The sequence below is a fragment of the Podarcis pityusensis genome, assembly GCF_964106645.2.
Source record: "Podarcis pityusensis genome assembly, chromosome: 5".
Taxonomy (NCBI): domain Eukaryota; kingdom Metazoa; phylum Chordata; class Lepidosauria; order Squamata; family Lacertidae; genus Podarcis; species Podarcis pityusensis.
The window spans coordinates 75,480,240-75,495,363 of NC_138032.1; the positions used below are offsets into that span (position 1 = coordinate 75,480,240).

A 15,124-nucleotide genomic window follows, 5' to 3' on the forward strand; every position below is an offset into this window, starting at 1 on the left:
CACGCTGTGTGATTTTAATTACCCTCAGGACTTCTGTACGCAAGACAGTTTCACAGAGTCCTTATTTAGTCCCCATCTGAGATGTAAATTGCCCTAACATTCCAGCCAGTACACACTATCTTCAGAATATCTCTCAGTGCACTGAACATTTTGCCATAATGTGAAGTGCTTCAGTGCACCATAGTCTGGCATTGCATTTAATTTGGACCATTTTTATCTTAAGATATCAAGAAGCGAATGAAAGGCAAGAGCTCTAATACATAGCTAGAGAGAGGGACAAATGCTTGCCTGTTTTGAAGTTGAGGTCAAAACTAATGCTTTCAGGGAACAAGTTTTCTGTAAATGCTTTATAGTTTGGTATATGTATGTGGATTTTGACCCTGCTGACTGTCATTTGCTTCTGCTGTTTCTGTGCTTCCTCCACCACCACCGCCACCTCTTCTAACTGAGCTTACTAACTCCTGGCAATGGCCACACAGACAATTCTAATCAGGGTTCGTGTACTTAATGTGATGATGTCATGAGGTTGCATAACAAATAGTATTTGTCCAACGTCACTAGGGGAATTCAGAGTGAGGAAAGTGCTTTCTAAATGGGCAAAAAAACCCCACCTCCAAAAATAATAATACTTAAGGCCTTTTGCAGCAATCACTCACAAAATAACTGCAAAGCACTGCCAACAACATTTGGGAACACTCCCCCTACAGCTCAGCCCTATCTGTATTTTCTTTTTTAAGAGGCATATGTTTCAGTTCAATAATGATTCAAACTTTGATTACCAGAAGCTACATTCTGCTTGGAGCTTGAAAGAAACTCTTTGGACGACAGCTGACAGCTTTATGAATGCAGTGTTATGAACATCCCGGAACAAAATGAACACTGAAATACTATAGCCCTGGCTTTTGACTACTGCAACTTTTAAGAATTGGGGTACTCACTGCATCTACATCAGGGATCCCACCCACATGGCATATTCTCTTCCATCTTTGCCATAATCTCCAGGGTGCTCTTAGGCATTGCAGCAGGGATGGAGAGACAGAGATGCTCTGCAGTTTTCACAATACAGTCATCTGCTAACCCATCCAGCTTCCAAGATACTGCCAGGCATTGTCCACACTCTTTCAAGCACATTTTGTACCAGAAGCAGAAAGCACCTTGGAGGCTGCAGCTCTCTGCTGTCTCATAGACCAAGATCTGAAACCTAATGTCAATAAAGCTTCATGGAAAGAGATAGCTGTTGCTTCTAATTCTCATCCCTGTCTCTTACCCCGTGCCTAGAGTAGTTGTGGGCAAACTCCCCTTCACTCCAATCAAATCAGTTCAGTACTCACACAAGCAGCTTTGGTAAGCATGTGCAATGAGTTTGTTTATATTCTTCAAGTTCTCCCTCAGCTCATAAACCTGTGTGCTGATGCTGCTATGCAAACATTACATTGGCCTCTTGATGTTGTAGTTTGTAGTCTCACCTGCATCACACCCATCATACCAGCAATGACAGAGGGCTGCCTGGAAACTCACCTGCTCCTCTCATCCTAATGGACATATCAGGGAACCAGAGAGAGGTTTAGAACTGGAGAGTGAAATATCTACCACATAAACATTACAGGAAGACATTGCTCTATAAGAGAAAATACCCCCCCCCCCCACTTTGTCCCGGTGGCCTGGTCTCACAGGGCAGTATTCGACCAAGTTGTTCTCAGAGGAGATCTAGAGAAATGGATGAACATGACTAAACCAGGCCCATTAATGTCAATGGGTCTACTCTAAGTAATACCTAGCTGAATATCGCCCACAGTTCACAGCAATTCATGCGTTTCCATCAAGGGTAGGGGGTTAACACTGAGGAACCAATACACATGCATTTACAAAGCAGCTGCCTTTCATCAACTCATCTGCCAAGTTTCTCCTCAGAATCTCATTGAGAGAGGTTTCTTAGGGAAATATTGCTCAATTCATAATGTAGATTAGCAGGACAGGCTAGACAAGTTCATTTACTGGAACAGCTAGTTATGAGTTTTGGCAACATCGGTTATCCAAATCTAGTGTGACACACTGGACAGGAGTATTGGGGATGACTGGGCAAGCTTATGCAGCTTACTTCTTAGGCTGTTGCAAGTAAAACCACGTAGGTGCATCACTCTGAAGTCCTGAAAAGAGTGGCACACCAAATGTGACAGAAAAAGATAGCTGAAGGACTAAGAGGGAAATCCTGGTTCTATTTCAGGTGTTCATTGACTCCAATCTGACCTACAATGCTTTCCCTGTATATGACAGGATGTTGGTGAATTTATTGTCTGCACAGAAGTATGAGAAGGAAAGGTTTTGAGCACAAGTCACCAAAATTCATAAAATTAGGCATAAATTGGAGCTTACACAGAGAGGAGACAAATAGCAAAATCAATAAAAACTTTTTACCTGTCGCTCCATGCATCTAATTGTGGTTTGTCACACATAGTGTACTTGGGAATCTGGTGCACAAATTGTCAATCTAAGGTGATGACAGTGAGCAACAATGGACGGATACAGAGACTTAATTTTTATATTTTTTTCCTAAATTACAAGGTGTTTCCGTGCCCCAGTGTCAGGAGAAGGCTCAAACTAGAGCAGGGCTTCCAAAACTTGGGTCTCAGGTGGTTCTGGGACTACAACTCCCATTATCCATAGTTAGCAGGACCAGAGGTCAGGGATGATGGGAATTGTAGTCCAAAAACAGCTGCAGGCCCAAGTTTGGGGAAACCCAGAACTAGAGGAAGGCTTGATTAAAACCTAATTCAATTATCAAATTGCCCTAAACAGCTCTCCTTCAGCTTGCTATTTGTACTGGGGCTATGAAAAATGTTTCAATGAACTTTACCAATACAGTTGTGGAAGTAAGATAAAAGCAAAAAGGGGTGAAGAGGAAAAAATTGTGTGGATGAAATCCAGGTGCATTTCATTACAACTTTCCTACCTACCATTTCAGTGTCGATCCTCCTCCATCCACCCTTGGCTATTACATACCAAAATGCAGCTGCAGAAAGAGGAAAGACCATCCTTTATTTGCATGCATTAATTAAGTCATTAAATGGCCAGGGTGATGTACACTTGAGTCTATCTGTGAAAGTGCCCAGCTAGGTGCCATCAAACAAGGAAGATGTGCCTTCTTGCCCTTCCTAGCCAAAAATGAGCCTACTAAGGTCTGAAAGTACTTGGTGTTCAGCCCAAATTGCTGACTACTCCTTTTGACCATTGCTTAGCTGTCAGCTGCCTCCCCCACCCCATATTCTCTTCATCTCATTCCATACAAGCAAGTTAGCAAATCTCTTGGGAAGGTGGTGGGATACTATGCAAATGGCACGCACATTTATACAAATTATTCCACCTACAGAGCTTGCATTTTCTTGGCACAGCATACAGATGGTCGCAATTTCCCTTTACATAAAGTGAAATATGCAGAATTATGAAGACAGTTTTCTAGCTTGTATAAGGGATAAACACTGGCATGTTTATTCACTAAATAGGCAGGTTTTTAATCAGGCTGTCCACAATGAGCAGTTAACAGGGCATATTTTCCAATGATAGGTAAAGATTGTAATGTAACCAACAGGAATGTGCAAGCCAGCAATACTTAACCAAGGCATTCATGCCAAACCAAGATAGCCTGTTATACTACTAAGGAAACACTGAAATTTGAGAAAGTGGTATTATTACAATAGTTAACAAAGGAATGTAAAAATGTTTTAAAGACTACAACTCCCACAAATCCGTTTCATATATTTATTTTTCTATAGGAAAGCCTAATCAGCAGATTTGGCACATGAAAGCAAAAATAGTAACTGAAGCCTTTCCTGCTATGCACACATGAAACAAAATGTAAACGCTATTAAAGATGTTCCAGTTACTACAGAATCTAAACTGCTAACCTGAAACCTCAGTATTTTGGTTTTCTAAGCAAAGTATTGCAGTGGTTCATTAAAAACCTAGACACAGGGAGGAAGAGGCTTGGATCCTTAGTGGTTTATTATTACTAAGAGATATTTATATAGGAAAGAATGAACTTCCTGCATTGCATATCTACCTATTCCAGAAGAGCAAGAACTTGATTCTTATTCAGAACACTGACTTCATTTCAAGTGTTAGGAATGGTTTTACATCTATGACAAACCACTCACACAACTTTTATCATGACAGTTAATTCCAATCAAGTACACAGAGAATTGCAATCCAGCTCTTGCTGCAGATTTTCTAACTGGCAATGTTAATCGCAGCTTTTCACAAAAACACATTCAAGACTGAAAACTCAGCAACGGTCAAAGCCACTTCCACGTCAATATATCAGTAGAGCTTTAAAGATGCATTTTATCTGTAAATCTAAAAACTTTCACATTGCTTCCTTCTTACATAGAGACATCTCCGTTACCTGATGCAAGTTTCTATACCAGGCTTCCCCAACCAGGTGCCCTCCAGAAGTTATTGGACTACAAATGCCATCATCCTTGGCTATTGGCCATGCTGGCTGAACTTGATGGGAGCTACAGTTCAATAACTTCTGGAGGGCACCATATTGGGGAACGCTGTTTTGCACTGTTAAAAAACAGGCATCACTAGTACAGTGGTACCTCGCAAGACGAATGCCTCGCAAGACGGAAAACTCGCAAAACGAAAGGGTTTTTGGTTTTTTGAGTTGCTTCGCAAGACGGAAATGTCTTGCAAGTTTGTTTCCTTTTCCTTAAAACCGTTAATACAGTTGCGACTTGACTTCGAGGAACAACTCATAGCACGCGGTGTGGTAGCCTTTTTTGAGGTTTTTGAAGACTTTGGTGATTTTTGAAGCTTTTCCAAAACTTTTCCGACACCGTGCTTCGCAAGACGAAAAAAACCGCAAGACGAAAAAACTCGCGGAACGAATTAATTTCGTCTTGCGAGGCACCACTCTAGGGCACTGCCTGCTACAATTCCTTGAGCTACAATCCATACAGTGCTGAACAATGGCAGAGATTCCAAACTGTGCCATAGTCCCTCCTTGTTATTTAATGACTGTGTTGAACTTAAAGGTAAAGGGACCCCTGACCATTAGGTCCAGTCGTGACCAACTCTGGGATTGTGGCGCTCATCTCGCTTAACTGGCCGAGGGAGCCGGCATACAGTTTCCGGGTCATGTGGCCAGCATGAGTAAGCTGCTTCTGGCGAACCAGAGCAGCACACGGAAACACCGTTTCCCTTCCCGCCAGAGCGGTACCTATTTATCTACTTGCACTTTGACGTGCTTTCGAACTGCTAGGTTGGCAGGAGCTGGGACCGAGCAACGGCAGCTCACCCCATCGTGGGGATTCAAACCGCCGACCTTTTGATCGGCAAGTCCTAGGCTCTGTGGTTTAACCCACAGCGCCACCCGCGTTGCACTTACTCAGGTATAATTCAACAAGAAAGGGGTTCCTTACATGAACAGACCTCCATCCCTATTAATGTCTAGGATGAAATGCAGATTATAACCAGCTACGATTCTAAATTGTGCCATAAATTGCAGCCAGCCTGCAACTTATGTGAATTTAATTTGTGCACATTCCACTTTACTCACTTGGCAAAAAATTTAAAAAAACAAATGAAAAGGGGGCAGAAGTCTGCAGAAGACGACTTTGGCAATCCCATCTGCCACTGAACCCAAAGTTTTCCCTATACAATGAAATGAAATTTATTACGGTCCCAGACCAGATTCACAGTTTTCCCTATACACAATTTTGGCTTTAGGCTCAAATCCCTGGAATATAACCCACCCCCACACAAGTTGTGGGTATACAGTACAATGCATCACTCTGCCACTTGAAAAAAACCAAGAAAGTTAAAGATCTGCATAACAACACTGAAGAAAATTCACCAAATTGACCAACAACTTATAGGAGGATACAAAGAGATTTCTGTATACACGTATTGCAAAAATAACCAAAATGCTATTAAATGTAACACAAGTGCATTGGATGTAAACACTGTAGCACACTGTGTGAGAAATTCACAAAGTTGCATAAATAAAAGAAGTTTACACACATACAAAGAACCCTCCCCTTAAGAGTTCTGAAACCCAAACACATACAGGGTCAAATTCTGCTTCTCCCCACTGAAGCAATACTTGACATGCTTGAGCATGTCATTAAGGAAAAAATCTCAAATACAAACTGCCCAATTTTAATATGATCACCTGGGGGTGGGAGATGGGGAGAGAGTATGAATAAAAAGTGAACCTGCTGCCAAAGCCTTAAGTTTAAGAGAAAAGAAAGAGTTTTTAAAGCATTTTACGTGTCCCAGCAGTCTTTTTTGATGCTCATTTGCAGGAAACCCTCCCTGGCATGGAGCCTGTCCTGACAACAGGTATTCAAAGTTACCAGCACATCTGCTGAAAGGAAGTTTGAGAATGTCGTCTTTAGCCAGAATCTCTGGTTTGCCTTAACTACATTCACAGCTACTGCTATGAGATTTTTTTCCCAGTAACACAAAGAAAATGTTAGCTTGCTCCCTTTGCAAGGTCCACAGATTTCTGCAGTGGAGGTAAATGGAATTGATACAAGTAGACACAGCAGAATCCTTGCTTTTATGTAACCTTTAGTGCCAATTTTCATGTCTGTAGCTGAGACATCATTATTTTGCTGAATTTAAGTTCTTTGAAAATGATATTGCTACTTTCCATCACTGCCCTTTCTTCATCAGAGCACTGACTTGCCTTCTGCACTGCAGTGGGTCTCTCAGCTACCATTTTTCAGTATTGGGTCTACCTCCTTGCACTGAATAAAGCAGCACTGAAATGACTTGCATTTTACAAGGACACATTTCTTTCTAGGAGAGAAACATTACACCAGAGCAATGGCCAGGTAAGCAGAAAACTAGAATGTTAAGTAGCATTTTCCTTCCATTTCAGGCCACCAATATGCCACAGATGACTAACACAGATACATGTGGGCGGGCAGGGAGGTTAGTAAAAATTGTTGTACACTACTAACTTCTGTGGGATTTGCAAAGTTGTGTTCCATGCTAGCCCCAAACTATCTATGCTGCCTCTCATAAGTATGCCAGGCAAAGTGCAATAAATTACTACTGCATTTCCCAAAAGCAATTTAGCAGCAAATTGCAGCTGACAAACTCCAAGCCCCACAAGCTTTGGGTGAAGTCCTGAAATAAGCTAGCACTGCATTACCAGCACAATAGTACCCAAACACAGTTGTTCTTCACATTCAGTAACATATGGGCAAGCATGAAACGGGGCATGGGCTGCATGTCATGTCCAAGGGACTAAGCTCAGATTTCTGATGATTGTTTGATCTCCAGCCTTCAATGAAGCTAGGTTATTAATACACAGAAACTTAAAATCATTGTGTTTTAAAATCGAGTGTTTCTATAAGTACAAAGCAACATTTCCAAAGAACACATCACTTGTTTGGGATCATTCTCATTCAATACTTCTAACAGCAACTCTAGTCTAGAAATAATGCCAAATACTTCCCTGACAGCTTAGAATCTGTCGTGTTTGAGAAGCGATATTCAGATTTATTAAATATTATGCAGCAATTCAAGTCAGTCATGGCCCTCCAAATTCACAAGCTATTTGTAACAGAACCCCTGGAGTCTAAGTGCTGGCCTGGTTCGCATGATGAAAAGGGTGGGCTCCTGGAGACGAGATTGTGGTCACTTTGCTCCTCATTCATAATTTTGCTGCTGCAAGGAGCTGAGCTGTGGTTTAGCTTGTTGTCCGAACCTAGGCTTATGGTTTAGCACTCTCCAGAGAAACCATGAGCTGTAACCAAGCTTTGTCCTATAGTTTACAGCTCATGGTTTGTTTGGGAGAGATAAGCCATGAACCTGGATTGGGATGACATGTTAAACAGAACTATGGCTTAGCTCAGTGCTCCCACCCACCAAAAAATAAAAATAAAAAGTGGAGCAAGGTGAGGGAGCAATAGGGAAAGGGGCCTTTTCAGTAGTGGTAGTCTACTTGTGGGACTTTTCTTCAAGGAGACTAACCTGGTGACCACATCAATGTATTTTAGGGTTTTGGTGTTTGTTTGTTTTTAAAAAAGAACCCTCAGGTTTGTAGTATCTGAGGCCCTCCCTGCCTCCAGCTACAATTATTAATTGTGTTTTAGAAGCTACTGTAAAATGGACTAGAACTTTTTACCTGAATGGAGGTACAGACTTAATTTAAAGAATTAGTAAAAATCACTTTGTTGTGTACTGGTTAAATTCCTCTCTGATAATGTTTGTAGACAAGAACAGTGTGGCTTAAGCACCACCAGTCTGAGAGTGGGTGGAATGCAGGCATGAGATAGAGCATCATTCAATGACCTGTGCAGGTCTTCTCTACAGGTATTACCAAAGTATCAACTATGCTGCTCCAGTAAATGTTTCAATTAGGCATCTGTTCCACAGCTGCTGATCAGCTTCATAAGGTGAACAAGGAAGTACTCTTGCCTGAAGCAGCTGAAAAATTAAATACAGCATAAGGACAAAATAAGCATGGTGCACTGATGGGAAGTTGCATCGCTCCAACTAATCCCTGCTCTCTGTTATGGCTTTTCTGCATACTTTGTATAAGGCAATATATACCCAAGCAGATAAAATCATGCAAGACAGATTAGTGGAAGCAAGCAGAGTCAAGTGGAACTATAAAAAGAGCAGTAAAAATATAAGCAGATCCAGAAAGAGGTACATATTGTGTAAGTTACATTGCTTCTTTTTAGTATATATGAAGACAAGTACGACAAGAAAATAAACTAATCTTTTAAAAGAGTGTTTTCTAGCGAACAGAAAGCACATGAGCACCTCCTGTAAATGGGAGACTTCTGTGGGAGAGTGCTGACAATCATTGACCAAATAGTAATTTATCAATGTGTGCCTGTTGTGACCCCTTATTAAACCTGAGTTCCTGAGCCAGGTACATGGATGGGCAAACACCTCCAAAGACAGGTAGCCTTAACTGTCCATCTGCCTAGCAAGAGATGAAAATTATGCATACGAGCTGCCCTCTTGCCCAGTGATAATGTGGTTTGGCCAGTGTGGTACAGAGGTTAGGGTGTTCAACTCTCAAACCCCCTCTGAGCTGCAAAGCTTCCTGAGTAACACTGGGCTAAACGCTATGTCTCAGCCTGTGTAAGAACTAAGAGGGGGTCATAATACCTCCTTGAGCTGCTTGGAGGAATTGGGGGGGGGGGGCGGTTTGAGAGCTAGAATTATATTCCACATCAGGTAAAACCTCATGGCATTATCTGCCATATGTTCCACTACTCAGCTCTGATCAGCTAGCAGTACGATCTCTCACACAAACTTCTTTCCAATGATTATACCATGCCTTTAGGGTTTAAAGGCCTCCTCAAATTTTAAAGTTAAATTATAGTCATTACAGTAAATACTGTGATCTCTGCTCAGTTGCATACCAAAAATCCCTCTATCAGCAAAACAAAATATTAACTGCTTAAAGATTAACCTACCCCCAGGAGACTGAATCTAATTTGAAACAAATTCCAAACATTATAGTCAGTCATACTGACTGCTTTTCTACTACCCACAATTCACTGATCTGATGATCAAAAGCTGTGCTATAACCATCTGAACAGAACATTCAGAACTGAACACAGAGGCAACACAGCTACGGGGATATCTTGCAAGAAGTAAAGACTACTTCCTATTTTGCGACCGCAAAATAGGGAAAAGGAGTTATTTAAAATGTGGAGCAGCAGCAACATAATTTATTTGTGTGCTGTAGAGACTTAGAAGAGCTACAGAATATTTGGAAAGGTGCGTTGGAGAGTTCAGTCCCGGTGCTTTGCAATTGTGAAGGCATGAAGGAAACAAATATATAGTGCTCACTTGCAAAGCCTTGATTATAAGTGTAAGTTAGCCACATGAATGTTGCAGAGTGCTGTACATGTTGCCAGCTTGTTTGTTTTTTAAAATATATTTTATTGAACAATTTTAGCAAACAAATTATCAATCAACATAAGCATTTACATTCCCCCCCTTCCCTCTCTCCCCCAAGGACTTCCCTCAGCTCCCCTCCCTGGTTTCTTTACACATATTATTCTCTGCATATTATAAAATTGTACATATTGTTGCCTTTTCTATCATATATTCAACTGATAACTTTGTGGATGTTTATGCAAAACCTGCCAAGGAGTCTAAATCGTTTTGTTGTCTTTTTAGATAATTTGTAAAAAGGTCCCATTCTTCCTTGAAGTCATGGTTGTCCTTGTTACAGTTTGTATGTCAACTTATCCAATTCATCTTGCCACTACATGTTGCCAGCTTGTTGAACCATTGCAGGAGTTGTAGGCCAACAATGTATGAGGGGAGCAGAGTTTCTCCATCTCTGATCTGCATACATTATAATATGAGCCATGTTATGATCAAAGACCCACCAAGTCTAGCCACCCTACACCAAGCATAGACATATAGTGGGATGTTTTAGAAGGGCTTATGTACAGCGTTCACAAAATTATTGTAATCCTGCTTTTCCACTTTAAAAAAATGCTACAGGTGGTTCACAACATAATCAGCATACTAAACTGCAAAGCAATAAAATGGAGTTATTTGCTTTGATCAAAGGAAAGGTTTCTGGATAATTTCTGATCACCACCACTAAAGCACAGGGACCATTAAAAGCTCAATTAGGTACACAAATGCTGAGGATTTCCAACCATTTCTAATCTACACATCTGCCTTCATAACCAGCCCTCGTAAATGTTTTATCAAAAACTGTTTACTTAAGTTTCAGCAAGGGTAATGCAATTCAAAACAGAACGAAATTTTAAGGCAACCCACCATAATAAACAGGCAACAGAAAACAATTGGTTCTCCTCTACACAATGTACTCTTAAACATTTGCACTTTTGCTAGTAAACTGATGCAGTTTATTTCTAGCCTACCTTCCACATTATAGGAGTTCAACAATACTACGTGAATTTTCTCAGTACTACGGTTTTCATTCATGGAACAATGGTTTCCAAACTGCAGAACTCTAGGATACTGCAATCATTTATGGATTCCATGATGAGAAGATAAGTACTGTAATGGTGGATATGCTGCCTAAAGCACTCTTTTGTAGACTTCCAATCTTTCCCTGCAACCCAAAACCACAGGAGATTGTTGGATTCATCTTACTGAAAATACGTAAGAAATTGTATGACAGTAATTAATGTCCATGCCATACATTTCTGCCCCATGATACCTGGTCACACCCACCCACATTTTCAAGGGCTGGAAAAACATGCAAAATCCATTGTAACCAGATACTAAATGGGGCGATATAAAATGAGTATACACACCACAAACTAGGGTATTGTTGTAGCACCTACTTAAAAGACTGCAGAAAAAGTAAAAAGACAGCAGCAACAATTTGGACTCAGGAGAACCAAACAGCACCAATGTCCTACAAAGTTACCCAGAATCCTTTGCAACTTCAGCCTTATGAAAAGGATCCTGGGGAAGTTTGAACTCAAGTAATTTAGAAAGTGAAGCACAAGTTTACTGCTTTATTTGGAGCTGTATAAGGAAATAATGCATGTCAGATTATACCAGCTGCAAATATTTTTAAAAGTCTGGCTTTGGATAATTTCCAAAAAGCCTCCTATACTACAGATGTTATTTTATAGTGTTCAATTTCCTTAATGCTTTCCCTTCTAAAGGGGTTGCCCATAAATTGGTTACAAAATTATCTTACCACTTTGACAGTCACTCACACTATGCAACAGAGTATTCATTTCAGAGTGCAGAATGCATATGTTAATTAAGCAGAGCTAAGAAGTTGCCTGGAAAACCTACATCTCTGAGATGCTGTGAAGCAGAACTTTGGGCCTGTGTTAATGATTAAGTTTTTTTAAAACAAAACAAAACACATAGAAGCTATTGAGATTCACTTTGCACCAAGCCCCTAAAACCACTAATTTCTCGACAAATGTGGACTCCTAAGCTTAGAGAAACAAACACTTCCAGCCTCTGAAAAACAGCAGAAGCACTGACATCTGTAGAAAGGAGAGTTTATCCACATCTGGGACCTGATGTGTTTGGGAAACAAACGGGAAGGAAAGTTGAGAGGAGGGAGAAGAAAACAAAACAGCCAGCGAAGTTTGGAGACAGCATATTTCAGTGTGTGCTCTGCAAACTATTTCTAGCCTTGCATTTTAGATGGCACATTGGAGTAAGAAGGTTGGGGGGGGGGGAGTGAAGAGACTGAACTTGGAGCATCCCAGAAACACCAAATTACAGCAGCCACTATTCCTAGAATGGAAGAAATGACATCCTGCTTTGAAACAGGGTAAAAATGAAAGCTTTGGCTGGAAATCCACACACAGAAAAGGGTCAATTTCTCCAGCTTTGCTAAAGATCTCTGCTCACTAAGGGTGCCTCTAGCCCCCAATTCTCTCCATGTGTCAAGGCCAGCCCCATGACTTCTGACAGCCCCCTCTTCATCCTCCCACCACCACCAAAGCTCTGTTAATGAAATCTTTTCAATCAAAAGGGGTGAACTGCTCCTCCTGGCCATGCAACACACAAGCCCTTGAAAGCTATCTTCCCAGAAGTCCACAAAGGGAGGAAGAAGTAGATGGACACTGTCAGCAACTTCTAAATGCTGACAGAGGGGGAAGAGGTGCTCCTTAAAACTGGGGGTGGGGTTTTCCCCAATAGCTGGTGCTGAGCACCTTTCCTGCTTTACCCTGAACAGCAATGCCCACACGGGCACTGGACTCAAAGATCCCACATGGTGCTGGGACCATTTCTCTGTTAATTTATTAAGGCCATGCTGTGTAAAGCAAACGACCTGGGGAATGAACTCTTTTCTGGAGGGATGAGTGGCTTTTTAAAAAAATATCTTTTCCAGTGATGCTGATAACGCCAAGGTTGCAGGTTTGACCCCCATATGGGACAGCTACACATTCTTGCATTGCAGGGGGCTGGACTAGATGACTCCAGGGTCCCTTCCAATTCTATGGTTCTGTGGCCAAGCAGAGAGGAGGATTTTACCACAAAAGTTAGGATGCAGAAGTGTGGCAGAATGGACTATTCTGTCCTCCTCCTTGGAGACACTCCAGGCTGCAGTTTCAGTCCCCAAAAGGAGAGAAGGGAAAACTGGATTGTTGTGTGAAGAATAGGGACTCAATATAGAATCCCTGAATGGGAAGGGACCCCAAGGGTCATCTAGTCCAGCCCCCTACAATGCAAGCATCTCAACTAGATCCCACAGATTGCATAAGCCAACTATTCTTCCTCCTGGGCGGGGGGGGGGAGAACTGTGCAAAGGGAGATGGAAAAAGACAAAAGATCAATGTCTGGATTTCACAAAAAGTTCGTGGAGAAATACGGTACATCAAGTAGTACGGGGCGGGGATGCTTTCCCTAGAGCCCAGCAAGGCAAAGGCGCCCCCTTCCTTCCAGGCTGGACACGCAAGCGAGCCCGGGGAGGGGGCTTCCTCACGAGACGCTGGCTGCGTGGTCCTCTCTGCCACGTGGTGAGGAGGACGTTCCCCACCGCGCGTCTAACGGGCAGCGAATAGCGGCGAGGGAGGCAAAGCGGAATGCTCGGGCCGAGTTGCGCAGGCGCCGCGCGGCCGCCCCAGCCGCGGCTCCCTCGCGGCTCCCTGGAGTCCCTCGGCGTCGCCCGCCCGCCCGCCCGCCCGCCCGCTCGCCTTTCCCTCCCGCCGCGGGCTCCTCACCTTGCAGCATGGCCTCCAGCTTCTTCCTGTCCACGCGGAACCTCTCCTCGCCCCACTCGGGGCTGGCCGAGGGGGCTCGGGCGGGGCCGGCCGCCGAGGAGCCGCCGTCGTCGTCGGGCAGCGGCGAGTCGGCGCTGCGCTCGCTGTTGGAGCCCGGGTCCGAGAGCGGGTAGCCGTGAGGAGGAGCCGCCATCCCCGCGCCCCACTCGGCGGCGGCGGAGGACGCTGAGGCGACGGCGGCCGCCCCGCTGCCCTCAGCCTCCTGCCCGCAGCAGCAATAGCAGCAGCCGCCGTCGTCGCCTGTCCGGCCGCCGCCGCCGCGGGAAGCTATTTGGCCCCACAGCCGCCCGCCGCCCGCTTCATCCCAGCCCGCCAGAGCCTCGCTGGTCCCGCCGGCGGCGGCGGCGGTGGCGCCTGCCTCCTCAGCCTCCAGCTCAGGCTCCCCGCCGAGCGCGCGGCTGTCCCTCTTGCTGCTGCTGCTGCAGCCGCTCGCCTTGCACAGCGCTTGTCCCGGGCCGGCTGCAGCTCGGCTGCGCCCCCATCCCGCGCGCAGTCCGCACAGCATCCCCGCCTCCTCCATGGAGCGGCGAGAGGCGCGCGCCGACGGGGAGGGAGGGATATCCGAGGGGAGAAAAGGGGCGGGGCGGCGCGCGAGGGCGGGAGCCGCCGAGGAGGGCGCCGCATAAATAGAGCCGGCGGAGGCTGCGCTCGCGCGAGGCGCCAGAGGCTCCGCCCAAAGCTATAAGTAGCGGCCTCCTCACCCCGCCCTGCTGGGGTTCTGTGGTCCAGACGCTGCAGCGACTTCTCAGAAGTCGAGCCGGGGTGGATTTGGCGCTGGGATAGGTTGCTAAGCACTTCCCCCTCCCACTCATCCCAGGCATTTTCCCACTCAAAATTGTCTCCAGTGAGAAGGAGGGGCTGCACGAGAGACAGAGACACTGTAGCCTTCCCACAATAGGTGAAAAAGCAATGGTTATTTTGAGCTGAAAAATCAATAGGGGACAAAAGGCTAAGAAGTCTTTGACTATGTCCCCTTTCCCTATTCAGACTTCAAGCTGTGTGAGAGAGCTCAAATAATTCCATACAAAATGTGTTTTGAACTTTACTGACAGTAATCGAAGGATTGTATATTTTCCAGATATGCCAATAGTGTTTGGAGGCAATGGTGGATAGGGATAAGTGTTTTCCCCTGAGAAGCTCTCCCCCTTTAAAAACTAGCAGTCAAACCTAGGGTTAGGTAAGGAATGCAGCCAGGCCAGATAGCTCTACTTCCCTTTGTAGAAATTAATTCATTGCAGACCCAGGGTGCTGTAATGACCACTAGCTGCAACGTGACATTTCAAGTATTCAGCCAAACTGATGAAGGGTGTGTCTAAGAATGACTATTGAATAGGATTGCCATATATCCAGAATTTCCCGGACATAGGCGTTGGAAACAATGTCTGGAAGGAAATCGC

General features: G+C 44.1%; 1 protein-coding gene across 1 annotated transcript in view; it reads right to left on the reverse strand.

Moving 5' to 3' along the window:
- Positions 1 to 14,247, reverse strand: part of BICC1 (BicC family RNA binding protein 1) — a gene marked incomplete at its 5' end in the record, with an annotated part of 104,514 nt that extends 90,267 nt beyond the window's left edge. Inside the window, one exon of the mRNA XM_081004874.1 lies at positions 13,668 to 14,247. Within this exon, the coding sequence (XP_080861000.1) occupies positions 13,668 to 14,247 (580 nt within the window). The remainder of the gene's footprint in view (positions 1 to 13,667) is intronic.
- Positions 14,248 to 15,124: the final 877 nt, after the last annotated feature.